General features: G+C 42.1%; 1 protein-coding gene across 5 annotated transcripts in view; it reads left to right on the top strand.

The window, feature by feature from the left end:
• LOC119500226 (ras-associated and pleckstrin homology domains-containing protein 1-like) overlaps positions 1 to 24,260 on the top strand; it is a 68,694-nt gene that overhangs the window by 17,932 nt on the left and 26,502 nt on the right. For 2 of the 5 annotated variants that reach the window (XM_037789858.1, XM_037789856.1), the window contains exons 2-8: positions 4,720 to 4,775; positions 18,639 to 18,773; positions 18,901 to 19,009; positions 19,129 to 19,268; positions 19,419 to 19,667; positions 20,940 to 21,092; positions 21,383 to 21,562. In XM_037789858.1, the coding sequence (XP_037645786.1) occupies positions 18,639 to 18,773; positions 18,901 to 19,009; positions 19,129 to 19,268; positions 19,419 to 19,667; positions 20,940 to 21,092; positions 21,383 to 21,562 (966 nt within the window). In that variant the 5' untranslated portion in view covers positions 4,720 to 4,775. Of the gene's footprint in view, positions 1 to 2,239; positions 2,389 to 4,719; positions 4,776 to 18,638; positions 18,783 to 18,900; positions 19,010 to 19,128; positions 19,269 to 19,418; positions 19,668 to 20,939; positions 21,093 to 21,382; positions 21,563 to 24,260 lie in introns of those variants that run through there. The other 3 variants (XM_037789857.1, XM_037789854.1, XM_037789855.1) reach the window with 2 other exon arrangements.

The raw sequence follows: 24,260 nt of genomic DNA, 5'->3' as shown, positions 1-24,260 counted from the left end.
ACGTGATTGGTTGATGCCTTTGTTTGCGGTGCGAAAGCTCAGAAAAATCGACCTTGTTTTGAAAAAAAATGATGTCGCTTTTTCGCTGCGTAATATTCTGTTTGAATGTGCTCATGACAAAAACAACAGTTTGAAAAAAATGTAATGAAGTGCAAATTAATTGCACGAAACCCCGACACCCCGGTGTGTAAAGGCCTTTATTCATACTCATTTTTGCTTTCGTAGAATCATATTACTTTTATCAATATCATGGTTAATTCTTATTGTGAGGAACTTGCAAGTCGCAGCACCATAATAATCTTTAAAAGGGCAACTTGACTCTTGTTGGAGTTTACTGCGTCAGCTTCCTTTTCCTGAATCTGTACTGTGTTCTCTGGTCATTACATGTAGCTACATACCTAACTATCCACACAACACCAACACAAGTTATGAGCATTTATCTGAAATTACAAACAATGTCTTTATTGTTTCAACTAAATGTTTCCCAGTTTGCCAATTATTCCGATAATTTGTTGTGGAAACTATTATCGTGGCATTATACACTCTATTAACTGAGCAGCCCCCTTAAATTAGATTTTCAAGTATCATTATGAGTGAAATAATGGAGAGGTAAAACTATTGTTTTCAATCTGAGATTTTAAAGCCTCTGTTTTGGCAGGTCATGTTGTTTCATAATACCCTTTAATGCGGCCTGTTGAGCAACAGAGGAGTCATAAATCGGCCTGGAAGGAGAAGCAGAGCTTCAGCATCACGCTGCCTCAACAAACATATTAGTGTTCCCATGGAGAAGAGGAACTCAAAAGTAACAAAAGATATTTACCAAAATAAGAAAACAAACTCAAAATCATATATATAATTCTGGAAGTCAAAGTTAGCCTTAGGGTTATCGTCGGTGATGGCATCCAACAAAAAAACGCCCGCGCTGACATTCATGATACATTCAGAAGAAGGATCCTGTTTCTGTTGGCATCAGAGTGCAATTTGAACAAAGACACCATCAGTAGGGCTGGACAATATATTAGTATTATATCAATATTGTGATTTGAGACTAGATATCGTCTTAGATTTGGGATATCGTAATGTCCTAATTTTGGCATAAGTGATGTCTTTTCCTGGTTTTAAGGGCTGCATTACAGTAAAGTGATGTAATCTTCTGAACTTACCAGACCGTTCTATTATTTGTCTTTAACCACTTAGTCATTATATCCACATTACTGATGATGATTTATCAAAAATCTCGTTGTGTAAATATTTTGTGAAAGCACCAATAGTCAACCCTACAATATCGTCGCAGTATCGATATCGAGGTATTTGGTAAAAAAATATTTGGATTTTCTCCATATCGCCCAGCCCTATAACCACCAGTGTACGTTTGCTCTCAGCAGCTCAGGTTCTGTAGGGTCCCTGCCGACAACCATATCCTCCCCGCTGCAGTATCGAGCAGCCTCTCTAACGGCTGAATGTGGCTGATAACCAGCAAAATACTGTAAAACGTACGCTGTAAAAATCCTCCTCCATAACATCCTGTGCCCTCATATTTTGGGATACCATTTTTGCTGTTGGAAACGTAATTTGCAATACAAGCGAAGAGAACAAAGAAGTTTTATTTTTGAGCGGCATCTAGAGCAGGCCCAACTATCGTGGCCGATGGTGGCGGTGGAGACCAGAAATCCAAGCTGAAATAACTTGTAGTCTGTCCTTACCACCAAGTACGTCACCACGTCACCACGTCACTGGTGACAGGAAGAACAACAGATTTTGCAACTGCGCGCCAGAGAGACGGAGAAACTAACTCAGCTAAATGGAAATAAGGTTGAAAATCTGCGACTTTTCTCTTTAACTCTAAATCCTGGATGACAAAAGACAAGTAACAATCCCAAACTAACATTAAATGTTTGCAGGAAAGATGATCCACAAAGATGTTGGGAAACTCAGTGACACATTGGGAGAGACTAACCGCAAAAGAATGATATTTTTAGCACTAAGAGATTGTGATTAAGCCACAATAAAAGACATTCTGCACTCCAGTCCCTTCAGAGTTATTTACAGAGGGCAGATGCTTAACCACGAGTTGTTTTGAAACAGTGTTATTAGCCAATTCTTCCTAATACTTTCCTCCTGTGAAGTAATCGGTTGCAACACAGCAGGATGAGGAACTATTTTAAATGACACATCAGTTTTTAATTCCTACAGTGAGATGGAAGTGTAAAGTTGTATGTCACAACCACATCAGTCCAACTGAACGTTACCACATTAAGGAAGGATACATGATGTACACCACATCGTGGAGGGAGCTGATTGTTCTGCCACCGTCAGTTGATTTAGTTGTTTTGTGCAGGTGAAGAGGCGGGACTTCACTGCTGCGTCTGCATCCTGTGCAATTTTGAGGTACCTGTACTTTACTTGAGTATTTCCATTTTATACCACTTTATCGGCTACTTGTACTTCTACTCCACTACAGTTTGGAGGCAAATATTGTCCCTTCACTTCACTATGTCTATTTGATAACTAGAGTTACTAGTTACTTTTAGATTTAGATTATGAAAGCAAAATATAAATCCACTAATACATTATGATGTATTATTTTAGTTTAAGCTACCCAGCAGTATATAAAGTAATTCAAATGAGCTCCAACTTTACCAGCTGCAACATTAAAGTGATGAACACATTAATGCATCACTATTTCAGTAATATATTATTCTGAAATGAGCCTTCCTGCATACTGAGTACTTTTATGCAGGACTTTTACTTGTAATATTTTTACAATGTAGTATTGCTACTTTTAAGTAAAAGATCTGAATACTTCTTCCACCACTGGGATTTAACTCTTTTTACTGTAATCTTGTGGACTATATGGATGTTATATGTTTACTAAATGAATTACTGTGTTGTACTTGCTATGGGTACTTAATGTTTGTCTTTCTGACATGAGTGACAATTTCAATCTTTTTTATTATTTTGTAACTTTTCTGATTTGTAGTCATTATTGTTGAATTTGTTGTTTCATATCCAGAACTGTTATCACAGATGCTTCCAGTAAAACCTTGAACAGCCAACCCCCTGTCTTCAACCTTCAGTGGAAGTGTTGTTTAACTCGCATAGCTGTGCTGCACTTATACACATTGTGAGGGCAGCTAAGAGCCATTCTTTGTATCCATGTATGATCTTTTCATTACCTAGTGAAGCTCTTCAGGCTCAGCAGTGGACACTTTAGTTATGTAATCGTTTCTGGACGAGAGTGGCTCAGAGCCATGAGCTACATCAGATCTTTTTATGAGATTTGTTGACAGTAAAGTCTCGGTTATACTCCCAGTTACAGACATCACGGAGGACGCGTTCAACACAAGCGCAGTACATCACTATGCTACCACTTGTAGCGTAGTGGCCACAACAAATTGGAGGTACGTGGATGTCCGTTCTCCCTCTGATGACAACATTTACGCCACACAAACCCTAGCGGACCCTTGCATACTCACGGATGCGTAAAGTATCATTTCGGCCAAACAAATAGTTAAATAACGCCAACTTTGTTTCTAAAATAGGAATGCAAGTTGCAGTCAGCTGTCCAGATTCAGGGTGTCAGCTTGTTACGGGAAAGTTGCTAGTTTGAATCCCCGGACTGGTTTAGATGGTCTGCACTGTCAATGAGTAACATTGATGTACTGATGTACACTGGTAGAGAGCAGATAAGAGTTTGTTTGTCCCAACAACGGCGTTCTTGTTGTTTCAACCGTCAGCTACTGATCATATGAGAGCTGTTAATGATCTCATGCAAGCGAGGATGCGGGTGTGTTTGTGTAATTTTCCTCTGTGCATGTGACATTATGACAGTTTTGTGTATTTGTCTGACACGGTAAATTTGTGGAAGGAGGAAACACACACACACACACTCCTGCACACACCCATGTGACAGATGAAATCATACATAGTGCAACTCCCAAATCACACACACACACACACACACATATTTAACTCTTATACACACACTTCCTTCACTCGCTGTGTTTGTGTATGAATTTGCGATAAAGGTCAGACGTGACTACAGCATGATTGAATCTGACTAGATGACGTCTTGACATAATGAGCCGTGATGATTTGGTGAAATGTCACCAATTTCAGCTGAATCAGCAAAAACAGACCATGGGGAAGGGAAATGAGCGAGGACATAATAAATGGAGTGAAAAGGAAAAGGACGCAGAGAGTGGTCTGTAAAGGAGAGCAGTGGGTCGAAAGACACTTTGGGAAAAAGAGCGAGAGAGAGAGAGACTGCGGCAATGCATTTAAATGTTGTCAGTTATTTTTAGGTCACACACTTCCAGCCTGCTCAGCATGATAGAAACACACACACACACTAGTGCCACCTGCTGACATTACATTTGGTGTGTAGGCAGCTGCTAGGTGTGTTTGTAGTTTCACCTTTGATGGAGCTAAGCTAACAGTTTCCCCCTGTTTTCAGTCTTTGTGCTAAGCTAGATAATAGACTGGAGCCACAGAGATGGAACTTTTATGTATATTCTCATCTGTGAAATGGCAAACATACATATTTTCCAAAATGACCGAGTGTTCCTTTACAATCTATCTACAATCCCCAAATATTTAGACAAACCAAAGCCAGTGTTGAAGTGTGGTTTTCATAAAGTGCAGAAGGTCTGCTGCTCTGTCCAACCAAAGGAAATATAATCATGTATAACATTTCTCTCTCTCTCTGTGTCTCTGCAGGGTGATTGAATTCCTCCACTCTGTGCTGTGTTGGAGCTGGACTGAGCAGACCAAAGGTAAACAGCATTACTCTTATCATTTCATATCACACTGTCATGTGTGGAAAGTTCAGTTCTGTGTTTATGCGTGCTGGTCTCGGCTTGATTCTTTGATAGTGTTCACTTTACAGAGTCGTATACGCTGTATAAACGTTGTTGGCCAAAAGTATGTGGACCATTTGGATACTTCTTGCCTGGGGCTGTTTGAGTTGGTTTGAACCAGGCCACTCTTTTCCAATTAATGATACAACATACAATTATATTTTTGACACTAGTGTGCTTCCATCGTTGTCCCAACAGTTTGCGGAACATCACAATGCCCCCCGTGCACAAAGCCAGCTCCATAAAGAAATGGTTTGCTAGGGCTGTCCTCGACCAAAGAAATTCTTATTTGACTAACACTCAATTAGTTGGTTTAATCAGCAGATCTGTAAAACCGAGTTTCTCCACAAAAAAACTAAAAAGCACCACTTTAAATCTTGTGTTTACCAGAAATGTGCTCATACATTTCTTGGAAATTAGTCATCCAGTATGAAAAAAAGCATAAAAAAATGACTAATTGACAAAAGAGATCTTAGTTGACTAAGACCAAGACGACCGATTAGTCAACTAATCGACTAAGAGTGGACAGCCCTATGGTTTCCCCAGTTTGGTGTGGAAGAACTTGACTGATCTGCACAGAGCCCTGACCTCAATCCCATCCAACACCTTTAAGGTCCAGACACCCCAAACCGTCATCAAAGAACTAGAGGCATTTGAACACACCGCAAAGACCACAGCCGACGGCCAGTTAGCACGTATGTTCTGCACCTGCGTGGGAGAGAATAACTCTCCACACCAGCAGGAGGCGGTAGTCTGTATTCGTCATTCAAAAAGGGAAACCGGAAGATCTCGGACTGCGGATATACAAGCTGTTGTTATGATACATACATGAAACAAAGCAGCGTTTGCCGACCATTTTCTCACCACTCTCACTCACGACTTAGCTTCATTCCAGATGGCCATGTCGTTGTGAAAATATCCATGCATTTGAATGATCAGATGAGATGAAGATGAAAAATCAGAAGAGCCTTCTGCGTTTTCCTCTTGACTATACTCGTTGTCTTGCTTTCCTCACTTCCGTTTTTCTTTTCGTGCACTGATTCGCTTAAGCTGTACAGCCAATCAGAGCGATTTCTCTCACCGACGAGCTCCACTGCCGATTCAACATGCTGAATTCTGACACAGGCGGACTAGAGCCGACGGTGCAGGACACAAAAAACTAGGCCAACAGACGCTCACCGACGGCCGACCATCGGCTTGGTGTGTCGGGGCCTTTAGGATGAACTGGAGCGCAGACTAAAGCCAGGCTTTATCACCCAACATCAGTAGTCGACAATGTTCTTGTGGCTGAATTCCTTCAGCCAGGCTCTGGTGGAAAGTCTGAAACTATCCAGCGTATAGTTATGAAATGAGATGTTCAACAATCATGTAAAGTATGGGTATAATGTTCTCAAGTGTCCACATACTTTTGGCCATATAGTGTATTTGTTAATGTTTCCAAAATGTTGTGATTGCTACCGTTACTACCACTATTATTACGACTACTTCCAGACCATCTTCCGAGCCGTCCTGTTTCACTTCTTGGCTGTAATGTTATTTAAACTGGTCTTTGGGGTCTGGAAAGGTTTTAGCTGACATGTGGTTCAGACATACTGTGTAACATGTGTTATTATCCCAGTGTTCATAGTTGAGGCATACCCAAGGAACAGCATATCTTTCTATTAACGTCCTGTGTATCACTTATTGTCTTTCATTCCGTACGTATCAAACAAACAAAACAAAAATCAGGCCAGCACTTAACTGATGGTTAGAAAGCTATGTAGAGGTTTCCAAAATAAATGTTCTTGCAGTGACTTTCATGACAATTAATCACTCCCTGCCTCTTATGGGCTTCTGTGTTCTTTATGCTCATGTTCCATCCCTGTTGATCTGTGGAAAACTAAATGTCTTTGTGGCAAGAGGCTCCGACGTTTACCCACAGCCAACTCTGGAGAGCCAGAATTATAAATCTGTGGTCGGCGCAAACTAATTCCTGGATACTTAAGACAGAAGTCATGTCATTTTATGTAACAGCCTGAAGGGGTTTGGTATAAATAGTGGAAAGTGACATGATACCCTACGTGTGTTGGAATGTGTCTCTTTACTTTGCCGTCTCTTAAAACCAAGAACAGCTTACCGTTAAATATTGTAAAGTCATGCTTGCCAGTCAGCTTTTGCCAAGTGGTATGCATAAGAAATAATTATAATGCTAAAAAGCCATTTAGTATGTAAATAAAATAAAATCTGCCGCACACATTTTAGTTTAAAAGCATCACTTTTTTCGTTTCAAAAGCCGATCCGTTTTGTGTCACTGCATCCGAGGGAACATTAGCTGCATTCCCACCAGATCAGGTGGTGTGGTGAAAACGCCAGACCTCTCATTCATTTGAGCTGAGGTAGTGAGTGTGGATGCCGGGAAACAAATTGGCGTCCTGCGGCGGAAAAGTTGAAACAGACGTCACGCTGCAGTGGCCAATCACGTAACCGGCGATCCAGAGCTGTACAACCCTGCCATGAGGGAACAAAGACGTTAATCGTCGTGCAGTCGGTTGGTGTAAATTGGCCATTAAAGTGACACTCCTACACCACCACACAAACCTGTTGCGAAGCAACACTGGATTTGGTGTGTAGCAGTGGCAAAATACACTCACCGGCCACTTTATTAGGTCTTCTGCTGCTGTAGCCCATCTGCTTCAAGGTATTCTGCATACCTTGGTTGTAACGAGTGGTTATTTGAGTTACTGTTGCCTTTCTATCATCTCGAACCACTCTGCCCATTCTCCTCTGACCTCTGACATCAACAAGGCATTTCCTTCCGCACAACTGCCGCTCGCTGGGTATTTTCTCTTTTTCGGCCCATTCTCTGTAAACCCTAGAGATGGTTGTGCGTGAAAATCCCAGTAGATCAGCAGTTTTTGAAATACTCAGACCAGCCCGTCTGGCACCAACAACCATGCCACGTTCAAAGTCACTTAAATCCCCTTTCTTCCCCATTCTGATGCTCGGTTTGAACTTCAGCAAGTCGTCTTCACCACGTCTAGATGCCTAAATGCATTGAGTTACTGCCATGTGATTGGCTGATTAGCTATTTGTGTTAACAAGCAATTGAACAGGTGTGCCTAATAAAGTGGCCGGTGAGTGTACATTTGTCTCTAGCTGGTGATGTGTTTTGATTCGCGTGGTGATATTTGTAAATTACCAAAAAAAAACTATTTTGGGCGTACTTCCGTGGCCCTGTAAGGCCCAGCAGTGGGCCTTGTCTAAGTGGTTGAGAATAGCTATTTGAAAAATATCTTAAAAATGCATTAAAAAAAAAAAATTCCCCCTGATTCTTAGGCCCGGCGGGGAGTGAACTTATGCTTGCACAACACTCTCGGAAACCCTTGTTCAGTGTGTATTATATATGTTTGTAATCCTGAGGGGTTTGGTTGACTGAAGTCACATGCTTTTTGTGACATAACAGCTTGTGGAAATTTTTCTTAGCATGGATAAACTAAAGACCTACATTAATAGCCTACATTTAGCAAAAAATAATATCTGAATCCCAAAATTTTAAACCGAATACCTACCCAAAATATCTGAATACTCCAATATATTTGGGGTCATCCCTTACAGGCAGATGCTTAAACATCAGGCCACAAAAAACTATTTTTCTTACCACTATTGCCGAGGTCATGAATGAACGTTCAGCTCAACAATAATCTGCTTCTGTTTATTTATTTCAACCAAATACAGTGTGTGACAATTACAGTTACTCTAGTGTAGCATGCTTAAGCTTGTAAGGAACCCCCGGTAGTAACGGAGGCCTTCCCTGAGCGACAAGTGAAGTAGTGAAGTAATATGATGCATGGGTGTGTCTGTATATACATACAGTATGTATACAGCATAAGCCATATATATATATATATATATATATATGTGTGTGTGAAGAAGGAGAATGTTTGGAGATGGTTTGGGAACACTTAGTTGGGAATGTTGGTTTTTCTGTGAAGATCAGTCCGTATGTTCAGAACTTAAATGGAGTTTGTGTGTGTGTGTGTGTGTGTGTGTGTGTGTGTGTGTGTGTGTGTGTGTGTGTGTGTGTGTGTGTGTGTGTGTGTGTGTGTGTGTGTGTGTGTGTGTGTGTGTGTGTGTGTGTGTGTGTGTGTGTGTGTGTGTGTGTGTGTGTGTGTGTGTGTGTGTGTGTGTGTGCGTGTGTGTAGGATGCTGCCCTGTTATCATTCAGTTTTGGAGTGAGTTTAGCTGCACACACACAGCTGCACCGCCTGTGCAGTAGTGATGATAATATCAAAGTGGTGTGTATACATATAAATATACACACAGTGTGTGGTTGTGGGTATTTGTGAAGGAGTGGCTCATGTTCTTGCATTTATTATAAGAAGCTGTATAGGTTTGGCAACATATAGCAAAGGTAAAAATATATAGAGTAATGTCTAATCGTGAGAGAATTGAATGTGACTGAAGCGGAGGGCATTAGTGGTCACACCAGGAAACGGCACAGCGAAGTTCATCCATGCGTCCTCCCAAAATAGGCGGTGCCCGAAGCTTGGTGATGCTGTGACTACTTGCAGGGCTAGTTGGTGAACTACTACGGGTGAGCTAACCTCTAACTCACTCGCAAACCAGGAACAAGTGCCAGTCAATCATGTCAAAAGATCTCTAAGCTAGCTGCAAGGCTGCAGGTTTCCACCTGACGCTGCTCCGCTGCACACACCGGCTGTGACCGCGCCGTCCTCCTCACGGTGATTGCTTCCCTTTTTAGCATTGGGTTTAAATCTGAAATATTGCCAAATCGGGCGCTTTTGCTTTTCGATTGACACCAAATCCTCCGCCATCGACGCCGTCTTGTCCATCAGCTCTCTCTCATCCCGTGTGTGTGAAATCTGACTCCTGCTACTCTGGCAGACACTTTCACTTTCAGTTTGTAGCGCCCGTCGTCCAACTATGTATTGATAACACAACGCTGATACTCGAAAATGAACTAAATGGGTGGTGGGTACGTAATGTAATCGGTGTGCGCCCGAACACCATGTGACGTCCAGACTGCTTGTGTAAAATGTTTTGGGCCACAGGAGCAAATTGGCAGCAAGAGTGACTCTATCACATTATGTCCAACTTTAATACACCCCATGGTAAATCCATTCAGTTACAGTAGAATCAACTTCCTGCTGCCTCCTGTTTGTTTCTTTTGGTGCAAAAATAGAACTCATTTGTTCTGTCCCTAAATCTGGAACACACCACTGCATATGTGTATGTGTGTGTGTGTGTGTGTGCGCGTGTGTGTGTGTGTGTGTCTCAGTGTCACGTTACACGGCGGCAGCCGGGTACCCCTGGGATCTGCTGGGTCCGGCCTCGGTGCTCAAACTCATACACACACACAATGGGTCGTAATTTGGGCCACATCACATGCATACATAAGTTTGTGTGTGTGCATCTCTTTCCCTCATAAAAGTACACGTGCCTGTGCCTGTGCTTGTGCTTGTGCTTGTGCTTGTGCTTATGAGTCACACAGTGGCAGTACGCACAAAAATAAAAAAGAGGTGCAGACATGAACAAACCTTCATGCTATGCAGCCCAAATAAAATGTAGAACCCTATAAACAGCTGGGAATAACTACCTTTGTGTCCCTGCCCGGTGTGTGTGAACAGAAACACACTGAGGCAAAGACGGAGGATTCAGAATATACAGCAGTGCTATAGGTCAGCAGGGCAGATTATAGTGAAGTATTCTGAGTAAAATACAGCACAGTGTAGGTGAGCAGAGTAAAATAAGAGCTCAACCTCCCACTCTCTGTATTAATCCCCCTTCTTTGTATTGAGAGACGGAGGCAGATGTCGATATGAGGTAGGGCAACGAACAGGAAATGATGTAATCCCTCCTGCAAGTCTCAAGGGAAGTGATATCATTGTTGCTGGATCAGCAGGCGGCTCCTCGCTCGTCCTCTGCTTCCTCAGCCTCTCTCCGTTCTTCTTCCTGTGTGATACAAACATTTCGGTTCAGTTATGATGACCTCAGTCGTGAATCACCATTAGCACCAGCTAAAATCTTTCCTATAGTTCACCAAATTAGTCAGGGCCGGCACTGGTCTTGAAATTTGGTTGTGGAACATCCTGAAAGTCCACTCCTCTCTTCTGTTTTCCATCTTGCGTCTTGCATGTTCAGGGCATTAGCTGATTTACAGACTAGAGCTCAACATGTGTGTCTCCTCCCGTATGAAAGAGAGGAGCAGCAAGCATAAAACAGTTTTACAGACAGAATCACTGTCTGACTTGGCAGCCCTCCAGGCCTCACACACACACACACACACACACACACACACACACACACACACACACACAAAGGCCAGCTCTTGTAATTGATGTCACAGTGTGAATCTTCCGGCTAATTATGTACCCTGGCGAGACACATACACACACACACATACACACACACATGTACGGGCACTGTGTGTGGTTTATTTACAGCATCTAGTTGAGCATGAAGGATGGCATTAAAAGTTAAAAGTCTGTGAGGAGATGAAGTGAAACATGTTGTAGCAAAACCATTTATTTCATTTACTTTGTTCTCCAATGTCAGATGGGAATTCCCTCATTTTTGGCAAGCCAATTTTTGGACAGAAAAGTTGATACAAAAAGTAGAAAACAGCCTAAAAAGAAAAATTAGCAGACTCATTATATTACAAAATCTACTTCTAAAGACCCGATCAGACAGAGACGCGTCGCTTCAAAAACGCCCCTTGGCTAAAGGCGTCGGGTAAAACAGCTGATGAAGACAGTAGTGAAACTATAACGGCATCAAAACAAGAGGAAGGAAGTGTTAAAGTAGTAAAGCCCGCCTCTTGCTTGATTTGATTGGCTGCCTGGGTCAAGTGTGACATTGGCCCTGTTCAGACCAGGCATTAACATGAGTCCTGATTGATTCAGACACAAGTGGACAGCTTTAAGTACGTCTGTTCACACCTGGCATTAGAATGCATCTCCACATACGTCTGGAGTGACCACTTGTGATCCGATCTCACTTCACCGCTCTAAATGCAAATAAACACGTAGTAAATACGTGGTTAATACAGCAGATATTGTGATGTAATATCTTACATATTCATGAATTCGGGTAAATTTTATTAACATCAAAATAATTGGTTATTGTACCGGCGGTCCCTGGTGACCTCCGTGCCGCTGGCACCGCCGCCTTTGCCACGCAACAGCAGGGTACAGAGCTCCAGAGAGCCGGAGATGAGAGAGAGTGAGAGCGGGCGGGCGGGTGTCAGCTCCATGCAAAGCACCGGAACAAAAACACAGACACATCTCCGACAGGATGATAAAAATGCACTTCCTGTGCCTAGTCTGATAGTCTGTAGATATGTAGCCTATATATAAGATATATTTTAATAAAATACAGTTGTACCGACAGGATACAGCAGAGCAGCGGATCCCAGCGGGATGTCAGTTGAGTAGGCGATCCTTAATATGGCCCAGGACACATTTACATACACACTACTAAAAGAATGTGGCCATATGTGGTCCAGACCACCTCCGAATGTGGTCTGAAATATCAGATCTCAATGCGTCCTCAATGCGTCTTGAGTGCGTTCACACCTGTACTACTACCCACTTGTGATCCGATCACTCAGGACACATGTTAATACCAGGTCTGAACAAGGCCACAGACGAGCGGTGCGACTACACACCTGGCGCTGAAAGGTTGAGAATATTTAAACTTTTATGCCAGTTTAAAAACCACTAGAAAAAACGCAACATGCAGCGCAAGAAAGGAGCGCACGGCAGGCGAGCCGTACAATAGGAAAACAATCCGTTGACGTGTTTCTAGCGATGCGTCCCATTGTGATCGGGGCCTATGTCTGTTAATAAGATAGAATTGAAGCAATCATTGAGACAAACGGGACAGCGGAAATGTTTTCTCATAATTTGTAGAAAGTCTGCAAGATCTCTAGATAAAGTTTTTGCACGGTCAGTCCTTTAGTGTGTGTGTGTGTGTGTGTGTGTGTGTGTGTGTGTATTTGTTTGTGTGACAGAGAAAGAGAGATAATCTCAATCTACTGGATTCACTCTTTTTCTCTGGATCTGATTTATAGCTTTGCTTCACAAAAACCCAACAACCCTAAAAATACCGTTCTGTGTGTGTTGTGTGTGTGTTGTGTGTTGTGTGTGTGTGTGTGTGTTGTGTGTGTTGTGTGTGAGTGAGTGTGATGTCCTGATATAGAGCCGTGGGAACGGGCCACACTGAATGAAGCTACTTTAAAGCCTTTTCTGTTGTCGTTTTGTTGTGGCAGTGCACCAGTTGAGGCTCCGTGTTGCACTGTGGGAAACTGGGAGCTGCCCAGTACAGATGGAGCGTGTTGCTCAAAGGCACTAAAACAGCAGATGTTGGTGGAGTCGAGAGGGAAGAGAGACTGTTGGCAACAGTGCAGCTTTCTCTCAAGTCGCTTCTCCTCTACTTTTCTCCTCTTTTTTGTCTCCTCCTCTCTTATCTCCTCTCCTCTACTCTTGTCACTTATTTTTTGTCGTGTCTCCTTTCCTCTCCTCTTCTCTTGTCTCCTCTTTCCTTTACTCTCCCGTTGTCTCCTCTTTTTTGTCTCCTCTCCTTTCCTCTCCTCTCCACTTGTCTCCTCTTTCCTTTCCTCTTGTGTCCTCTCCTCTTGCCTCTTCTCTTTTAAACTCCTCTACTCTTGTGTCCTCTTTCATTTCTTCTTGTGTCCTCTCCACTTGTCTCTTCTTTTTGTCTCCTCTCCTTTCCTCTCCTCTCCACTTGCCTCCTCTTTTTGTCTCCTCTCCTCTCAGAGTTGCTACTCTGTGGTTGCTACAGGAGGAAACTGAAAAAAAGAAACTGCAGTAATAAATGTATTATTTATTGTCTCACTCCCTCTGATTAAAACAGAGGAGAGGTGAAGGAAAGGAGACGAGGTAGACGGGTGAAGAGGAGAAAAAGTGGGAGGGAAGAAAACAGTAATAGACGAGGAAGAAGGGAGAGAAATTAAGGGAAAGAAAAACTGAAGAGAAGCGGGAGGAATGAAGGATGGGGAGTATGATTGCATGGTTTCAGTGTGACAGACAGGAGGAGTGTGGCTGCTGCAGTAAAGTAATTACTGTTTACTTTGGACACACACACACACACACACACACACACAGCACTTATAGCCCATCACTAGTAGGACTTGCTGTCTCAGCTCTGTTTGACAGAGAACAGTCTGACAGAGTGCTGGTTTTAAGACTCCTTCTGGTGGTGCATTCAACTGCTATCAACCAGCGTAATACAGAGATGGCCAAATTCATGTGATCCTATTTACTGTGTCCATGTTTAACTTTAGTTTTTTTTTCCTCTGGGTTTGCTTGTCTGCATGAATACACCAAGTTGAGGTCTGAAGGTGGAAATAACAGGAACTGACTGTTTTCTATAATACACTCTATATCTGTAGCATGTTTCGACTCTCTCTGCAACTCAATTTTTCATCACCATACTGACATAAATTAAATCACTACCTGTAAGGTACAGTAGGAAATCAAAACAATACACTTGTGATATGTTTTGGAAAATGTTTAGGTGTGAGTTTGTGTGAAATGTTTTCTAAAATGTGTCTTTTAAATCCCCAAATGCCCACTCAATACATTGTACAGTTTGTCCTTGTGGAAAAAGTTTATCTCTGTCGTCTTTTCTACTCGTCCTACGTCTCCCAGAAGGCCATTGGACCACCCTTAGAAAAGTGGTACATACATCCATCTGAGTATGAACCCCTTTATTTATTTATATATTATTTGTACGTATTTATTTTTAGGTATGTATTTGCGGGAAGCTGTATGAAAATATTGATTAGTGCAGCTTTAAACTTTCACGCTGTCATCACGCTTATCATTGATTAAGACATGTGGCAACTGTGAACCGTGATATCTTGATCAGAGAACTTTGTGTCAACATAAATATGTAGAAGGGTGATAAATCATTAGATTGAATTATCACCTATTCAACTTATACTCATACAACGGTTCGTATGATATCTTAGAAAAAGTTATTCATCATTTTTTGTGCATTTTCCTACGAATGTCCAGCAACACGTGAAGCATGTGTCAATTTCCGCTTGTTACATGCATACAGTCTTTTCAAAATAAACTTCTGTTGTCATAGGAAACAACTTGGTTAGGTTAAGGCAACAAAACTAGTTAGTTAGGTTTACGAAAAGATCGTGGTTTGGGTTCAAATAACTACAGAAGTGGCGTTACTTAAGTATGGAAGTTGCGTGACAACTTCATGAATCACGTTGACTTCTTGTTACACACGGGGTAAAAACACTGTTTTTTGGTCCACCCCGACCTCCTCCCTATGCAGCGTTTGTCGCTTGTTGAACTTCCTAGTTCATGATTACATATGCATTGATTCCATGGGATATATATGAATTACAGTGCATTACCTTTCGTAGGTATAGCTACGCACGGTGTATGAGAACAGCCTGACATATTACATAAACAGCCGTATTTGTGGAGCTGATAAATGGATCACAATTTCATGAAAGTTTTATCAATTTATGCAGATTTGCACAGAGCAGTTTTTGTCGGAGAGATAAAGCTCCATCCGAGGAGGAAGCTGAGTTCAGATGCAACGTGAAGTGAATTTCCTTCTCATTTAGATTTTTAGAAAAAAGGTTAATTTGTTGGCCAGGATCTAACCTTCGCCTGCGTGGAAGCAGCAGATTGTTGAAGAGCGCAGCTGTGAGAGTTTTCACAACGCTCCTCTAATCCCTCAGCAGTCCCCAAACCACACACACACACACACACACACTCGCCCTATCCTCCAGTCTAAATGACAGACCTTGCTAACCACAGGGATCTAATTGTAGCGCCGCTCCTCAGCGTGTGTGTGTGTGGTGTGTTTTTCAATGTGTTTGTATGTGGGTGTGTGACATTCTGCTCTCTAATCTTGTGTGTGCGTTGGCTAGCTGTCTCTCCCCAGGGAGGGACAGGGGGGGCGACGACAAAACGTCTACCCAGGAATAGCACGCTGTGCCCTGGGCAATACTCTGGGGTTGCCTGGGTGGAGATCTGGAGGAGAGGGAGAAGGAGGAGGTGAGGAGAGAAGGAAGTACAGGATGGAGGAGGAGAGCAGAGAGAACTAGAGCACATGGGAGGGAGGTGAGATGGGAGAGAAACGAAGGGATTGAGGAGTGATGAGGAAAGAGAGAGCTGAAGAGTAGATTATTGATCTGATCATTAGCAACCGTGCTCTTTTGGAAATGTAAACATTACTCCTAACTGATATCCAGAGAGGAAAAAAAAGGATTTTTTTTTTAAATTTCATTGTGTCTTTGAAGAAGTAGTTTGACGTTTTGGGAAATACACTTGTTCATTCTTGCTGAAAGTTAGATGAGAATCGATGCCACTCTGTCCGTCAAAAATTATCTGAGCTTGGCATAAAGACTGGAAACATGGTGTAACTGCAAGCTTGGCTCTGGCTCTGTCCAAAGGTTTAAAAAATCCTCAAATCACAACTTGTTGTTTATTTCACTTCAGTTTCTGCACAGGTAGGCATTTTTTTTTTACCTTTGGACAGAGTTAAGTTAGCAGTCTCCCCCTGTATCTAGTCTTTATGCTAAGCTAAGCCTACCGTCTCCTGGCTGTAGCTTCATATGTAATGAGTGGTATCTACCTTCGCATCTAAGTCTCAGCGAGAAAGGGAATAAGCGTATTTCCCAAAATGTCACTACATTTGAAGGTGCTAAATACAAGATTGGGAGCATTTCTATTGCCTCTGCACGGCTCTCAACATGGCAACAGCTGAGCCGGCAAATTGTAGGTAACGGTGTTAACAGAGCTAACAGTTTTAACCTGGGGGAGAACCGGAGGGTGCCACGCTTCGGCGACCCAACGGCGTTATCAGCTGTAACCGCAGTATGACAGCAGTGCAGAGCGGCGGCCGTGTGCTAGCCAGTTCGGCACACTCACACGCATGAACAAGCACCAAAAGCACGGGTGTCCGACCCAGCTATGTCAACAAAGCAGATAGAAGCTCAGATTACAACACACACAGAGAGGGAGAGCGACTTCATTCTCTGCTCAGGTAGACATTACTCCTCTATATCTTTACACAGCAAGTAGTTGTTATCGAATAGAGCACCTTTAAGTTCAATTGTGGCTTTACCTTCGCATTTATTTACACAACAAGCACAATGTTTGCTTTTCATGCATTAAACCTTCAATATTTTCACGTTTATAAATCAGTAGCACCGGAAGTGTTTAGTTTGATAAATCATTTGAAAGCGTATTACTTCATGTGTGGAGTGAAAAGATGTTTGCTACTGGTTGTCAACACAGAGAGGAATTCAACAGCTGCTGCGTGTCTTTGTCTCTGATCTGTATTCCAGCTTAAGCCGGTAGTTATTTTCATAACTGTGTGTGTGTGTCTCTCAGTGAAGGATCATTATTGCCGTCATTAATCACAGCAACACTCTCCAAAAGTGTGTTGACTTGTTCTCAGTGTAGTTACATAAACAATTCACACACACACACACACACACGTCTTAATCTCTTGTAACCTTTCCCCTAAATTTCCCTGTCCTGCTTCTTGTATTTTTTTGTTATAAATCGTGTTTATGATTATTATTTTTAGACTGTGGAACAGACCACTCTGTCCTCTTGCAAATCAAGAAGTCAAGTAGATCTTTTGACCGTTAAAATTCAGGATTTCAGGAAGTCTATTTGTGTTTTATAGTTCTAAAAATATTCAACATTATCTTTGCTCAGTGCAAAAAAAAAAAAATGTTCCCAAAATAAAGAAAATATGCAAAATGACACATAGTGAAGACAAAAGGTCAAAGATCAAGATGAAGCCATGAATGTCTGGTGGCTGCAGTGTTCACTGCACACCACAATACAAAAGTGTCCACCAGTCATAGATGTTGACCTTCTGGGAGCATAAGTGCAGTCTGTAAAATTCATGTCAGTCTTTTGATTTTGTTTTTTGTTGTGGAAGAAGTCACCTGCCAGTGGTGCTTAAGGAAAGATCACTAAATTATTAGGAACCGTCAACCGGGGATCATGAATATTATAACATTTTTGGGTATTTCTGGGAGAAGTTTTCAATATTTGTTTTTCACTGGAACAAAGTGTTTTCGTGGAAGGATGTACCAATGTCTCCTATGTCTCTGCCCAGCTCTTATTTTTGTCCCTGGCTTCTAAAAAGGTCCTAAAAATGTCTGAAATTAAGTAGTGTTACATGCCTTAATGGGTCACGTCACTTTTCAAGGATGGTAATTGGAACTGCATCTCGTTTGATTTACTAAATACAGCTGGACTTTGTCTCTTTAACTTTTAAATTCCTTCTGTCACTTCTTGATTCTGTCCATATATTATATTTTAATGACGTTCACCAGCTGTGATGTGTCACAAACGCGCTTTTATTGTCATCTTTGATTTTTTATTACAGCTTTTAAATGTGTGCCAAGAAGCTTTAGAAAGGCTTTAAGTAGGCGTCTCATGTGGATTTCTCAAACCTGCGGTCGACCAATTTTGGAAGTATCTGGTTCCAGTGTTGTCAGGGTGTTGTGACCCTTGACTTCCTTATTTTGGTTGCTGGCAATGATGGTGATCCAGGAGTTGAAGCGCCTTCTGCTGTTTACTTCAGAGAGAGAGACTCAGAAATGAGGTGAAATAGTAGAAATGTAGTACAGACCGTTGGCCACTAGATGGAGCTGAGAGATCACACTCCTGAAACTGCAGAAGAATTAACCTCTGTCTCTTTCTCCTTCTCTTCTCCTCTTTTCTCTTCTCAACGTCCTCCTTCTGTCCTCTCCCTTAGATGGATCAGTTGTCAGACGAGGAGGTGTCGGTCAGGGAAGAAGAGGAGGAGGAAGAGGAGGACAGCGATAAGGAGGACCAGGACCTGGATAAGATGTTTGGAGCCTGGCTCGGAGAGCTGGACAAACTCACGCAGGTACACAAAGTAAGGGAGATCCAGAGCTGATCTGCATGGAAGATATCAGATACTGTAGACGTTGCATGTATGTATCACAGAATTTCATCTATTGTGATGCAAAGGTTATAATATTGTTTCTATCCAGAGTCTGGATGACGGTCGCCCGGAGCAACCCCCTCAACAGAAAGCTCCCCTCAGACAAGAGACCAACATGGCCAACTTCTCCTACAGATTCTCCATCTACAACATCAACGGTCAGACACTTTTATTCCCTTTAAAGTTTGATTAATTTACACGTTTCCTCTTCAGCTCTGTCATTGTCTGTCTCTGTCTTCTCCACGTCTCACATGCTGATGTGTTTGTGTGTCTACAGAGGCGTTGAATCAGGGGGAGAACGTGGACCTCGACGCTCTCATGGCAGATCTCTGCTCGATTGAACAGGAACTCAGCACCGTCAACACAAAACCCAACAGCATTGGCGGCATGGCTCGCCTGGGGTTGACCGACACCAAGGTACACACACTCGCACATCTATGCTGATCAATGCCCATATGAAGAATGAAGCTTGTGTCTTGTTTTAATAGAGAGTTTTGGCTGTAATTACGCCCCTGTGGTCTGCTGGTTCTCACTGAGTCTATATTCACTCCTTCTTTCCATCTCCAGGTTCGTCAGAAGCCTCCAGCAGGGCGCAGCAGCCGGCAGCAGTCAGCAGGGAGCAGCGGCGGCGGTGGTGGTGGTGGCGGCAGTAGTAGCAATGTTAGCGGTGGAGGGGGCAGCAGCGGGGCGAGCAGTAGCAGCAGCAGTACTAGAGCGTCACCTGCTGGCACTATCAGAGCTCCCACCGGGCATCATGGGAGACCGGCGCTGGCCTCTAACTTCAGTCTGGACGACATCACTGCCCAGCTGGAGAAGGTGTGTGGGAATGTATTTTATCATACAAATGTGTGTGAGTGACATTTTTGGACAAACCTTATCAATATACTGTACTATTACTATATCCATCCATCACTCCAAACACTCATAACAAACAAAAATGTTAGCAAGAGGTGAACATTTCTAACATTAAGTGAACTTGGTAAACCAATCATTGCCTCTTCGAGCTCATGGAGGTCTGGAGAAATTCAAGCACAAAGGACAGAGACACAGTGGGCTCTCCTGATACTAGAAATAGGTCGGGGAGAACTGGAGGCAGAGCTTTGTGCTGATGCTCAGCAAAGAGGGAAACTTGTTTCACTGTTTTTCCCAAGTGTGGTCTGTGTTTTTGCTACAACCTTTTAGATACTGTATGTTTATTTTTCCTGTTGCGTAGTATTGTCTGGGTTGAAAACCAGGACTTTCATTTAGAAAACGTTGGTGTATTAAAACATTACAGTGTTCAAAACAGCCATCTAAGCACTGAGGATAGACATTTGCTGAGAACTGTATGAAGAGGATTCAAAGACATGATTTAGTCATTCACCAGTACATAGCAATAGGTCTTCACTACACTGCAAATAGAAATGAAACAGCTATGCCAAGCCAACATGGCAGCATTTGCTTTCATCGTGGTAGCACTGATGCAGGTTGTGAAGACGACCACCTGGCAGAAAATTAGGGATGCTTTAGTCTGACCTGCCGATTCTGATTTTCTTTCTCTCTAAGAACTATAACTGACAGCATAGGTCTACACAAACATTTTTGTAACTTCTTTAATTTAAAATTAAATTGTATACATACATATCAGAGAAGAATCAGAGAAAATATTATTCGTAGCCTATGTATTTATTTATATAAAACTATTTATGAATAATTATCTATTTACAAGAATGTAAAGGTATGTAACTCCTGCGGCGAGCGGCATTGTATTTGGGAAAAACAGAGCACTAGTATCGAACCGGTACTCGTTCAGTAGAGGCTGAGTTTAGGTATTGGGGAGAGAAAGTTGGATCGATTCATGGCAACTCAGGAGTTCTTGTGTCTTTCAGACCACCATGGTCTTGATCAGAATATGCTATGGCAGATTACACAACCACAACTTTGATGAATATTTTGATGAGATTTAAATGATTGATTCATGTCTGCATCACAGGGATCACATATTTACTAAACCTGCTTCATGCTGTTGTGTCAATGTAAAATCATCATCATCGTTTTGTATGATATATGAGCCCAGCCTTCACCTTCTGTCCTCTGCTCTCCCATCAGGCGTCTCTCAGTATGGATGAAGCTGCTCGCCAGACTTCCTCCCACTCCCTTAGCTCCGCCTCCACCTACACATCAGCCACGATGCGACGGCCCGGGTCGTCTCAGCGCCAGCACCGACGCACGGGATCAGTTGGCACAGTCAGCGAACACGAGGTGAACTGAGCTTCGAAGTGGCCTCAGCCTTTTGATTTTGTGTTGATTACTTTTCACAGTTTATGAATAAAAATGTGTTTAAGAGCTTGAAAGATTGTGCAGCATACAACACCTTCTATCCATAGCCCCTTGATTTGTATAAACACTTTAAACTAAGCATAAAACAAATCAATATTTTGAGCTTATCAACTTTATTTGACTGAATTGAAGCCTTAAGGATTTGGAGCTGTCACATCACCACCTGACCTTTTGGTTTTCTTACCTGCGGCTTCTCTTCACTTTCTTTTTAGGCACGTTCAATTGTTCACTCCTCGCGCTCCTCCGTCACCTCGGGGTCCGGAGTTTCTGTTAACTCCGCCTCCTCCATGGACTCGTTGGACAGCGTTCTTCGCTCCAATGAATCAGACGGGCAGCAGCTTTCAGTTCTGCCCTCAGCTGAAGGAGCCAGTCAAGGTCATCCCAACACAGAGGTACATGCTCACTTTGTATTTACAAAAGGATGAATGAATGGTTTGTGTGTTCAGCTGATCCTCACTTTGCTTATTTCAAAAATGAATTTATTATACTTCAGCTTAAATATGTTTAAGATTAAGATGCAGCTAGTTGGTTAAGCAACTACAGCGGAGAAAATATCTATAAGATCAGACAAAACTCTGTTTCTATATGTATCTCAGAACACCCAATAGAGGTTACAGTCAGTACCCGTACTTTGACCTACATTCAGTTGCCAGTTTATTAGGTACACCTGGCTAAAGCTAATGAAGGTTATAATGTTCAGTTTTTATTGAGAAGAGTTAATTCAACTGTGATCATTGTGGAGGATGTAGTTTGTGTTGCTGCTGAACTGTATTGTGGTATACAGAGAGGTGTTTCTGTTATTTAGCCTACCGTCACTGATATAAATGGGGTGGACAACATATTAGAAACGCATCTCAATACTATGTAATACAGGATTTATCACATAGCACAGTGATGTTGTGCTAAAGGATGCTTCTACAAGACACATTAGCTAATGCACTTATCATAAATATTATCTTGTTACTTGAGCAGATGCTATGGTTAGCTAGCTAAGGGTATTAAACACAACAAACTTAAAATGGATTATTGATGAAATGATCAGTATTATCAGTCAACAGATGTGTTTACTTCTGTTGAGACACAAACACAGCTCAGCTGCTCTCAGAGCTCAGGACCGTACATCACCTGAGAGATCTCCTTTGACTAGGATTAGTATATCAATGTTGACTTGAGGCTCCCATCACAACAGTCTACCTGAGTGCTGCTTTCATGTTCAGGTGTTTTAACTGGATCTACCTCATTAAAACCTGTCCACTGACTGGGATTATGAGGAGTTATTGTTTCAAGCAGATTATGAAGAGATTATGTGCTTCAGCCAATAATTGCAATGAAAATACAGGAAACATTATGAGCAAACATACAGCTTTAGAATAGTTGACTCAAAGGGGTGAGAGAGAATGTAAAGGACTTTTACTCTACTGCCTGCTGGTTTTGTTGTTTAAATTCCTCCAGGCAGCAAGTTGTTTACGGAAATCCATCACAATGAACTATTGTCCAAGTGACCTCATGTGAGTTTGTCATGCAGTGCAGACATTTTCAAACCAATCTGCATTTAAAGCTGCATTAACATGTGACAGTCACAGGAGTGTTGCCAACTTGACGACTTTCTTGCTAGATTTAGCGGCTTTTCAGACCCTCTTAGCGACTTAATTTATAAAAAAGCGACAAATTTAGTGACTTATTCAGATAATTGGGAGAAAAGCAAGACACATATTCAAATGTAATAAATTGTAATTCCTTCCCAGTGCTGTTCAGACTAATCACAGTCAAGGCTCTTCTGCCAACAGCACAGATTCTCTCCCTCGCTGCAACCGACAAACTTTATGTAAACTAACGTGCGGTGATGTCACCTATATGCAAATGAGCCCATGGCGCGATATGTCGACTTTTAGCAATTTTTTGAGCTACTGCTAGCTACTTTCATTAGAAAAGAGTGCAACACTGCAGAGAACACTGCATTTTGTTACTCCAGTTGTTCCACTGTCGCTATTTCCTCTTCTGGGGATAGTTGCTGCAAAGAACTTACATTGATATTCTTTGGTAACTGGGGATATCTATCTACCGATAGCTACCGGGGAAAACAAAAGCGCTATCCGCTTCCAGTTTTGGTTGACGCATTTCCTTTGTGCCTTAAGTCCAGCCTTCATTTTCCTGAGACATCGTACCAGGTGGCAGACAGAATTGCAGTGCGAAAGCGAAGTTTAAAGGGAACCAATTTAAACGTGTCATTATTCTATAGCCATACATCAACATTTACTTCATAATAAGTTAAAGGTGCTATTGATAACATTGATAACATTCAGCCACTAGATGTCACATTCTCCCTCCCCCACGACAACAAGTCGTTGCCAGGCACTTACCGTCAATCTCAGCCATTTATCCTTTTTTTCCACACTAACTGACGACACAGAGACACCACGTGACCTAAGGTATCTTCCACAGAGATAAACAAAACATTCAATTTGGACCCGCCAAAATATTTATAATGATTAAATCACAATCAGAATATTTTTTTTCAGGAAAAGCCATACTTTTATTCGGCACCTTTCTAAAGGCTCTGTAGATGTATTATTTATTTTTTTAGATATTCACCTACATAAAAATGTTATTAATACACCCTTAAAAAAAACTTGTCTATTGCCACTTTACAGATTTAAAGCCACAGTATTGTAAAATAGCACTTGTTTAATCAGAATATTCTGTAACAACTTGCATTTCCAAAGAGAGATAGTGTTGAACCTGAGTGTATTTTTAGGCTTCAAGTCCCCCTTTACCAGTTCCTTTTTATCGGTAAAACAGTTGTGTTGTTTTCCAGAGTTGCAGATCAGGAACAGGTCCTCTCCAACAGTCCACCCTTCCTTGCTGTTGAATTTTTTAAGTTGTTTTAAGTTTTTGCTGCAGCAGTGGTTTGCGTTGGTTGGCATTTTCTCCTACTGCTGGCTGTTTCTGCTGCTTCGGGCTGTTTCTTCGCTTCCTTTAAGATCAAAAAACGCTCCATTCTTCTGTCCCAGAATACACTGAAAAGAAAAGCCTGGTCACAATCTTCCCTGAATCACCTGCGTAGTCAGATGTGAACAATTCGTAGCTGTG

Source organism: Sebastes umbrosus, chromosome 13 (genome assembly GCF_015220745.1).
Source record: "Sebastes umbrosus isolate fSebUmb1 chromosome 13, fSebUmb1.pri, whole genome shotgun sequence".
In the NCBI taxonomy this organism is placed as follows: domain Eukaryota; kingdom Metazoa; phylum Chordata; class Actinopteri; order Perciformes; family Sebastidae; genus Sebastes; species Sebastes umbrosus.
Note: the sequence above shows the minus strand (reverse complement) of the source record. Positions and strands in the feature narration are given on the sequence as shown.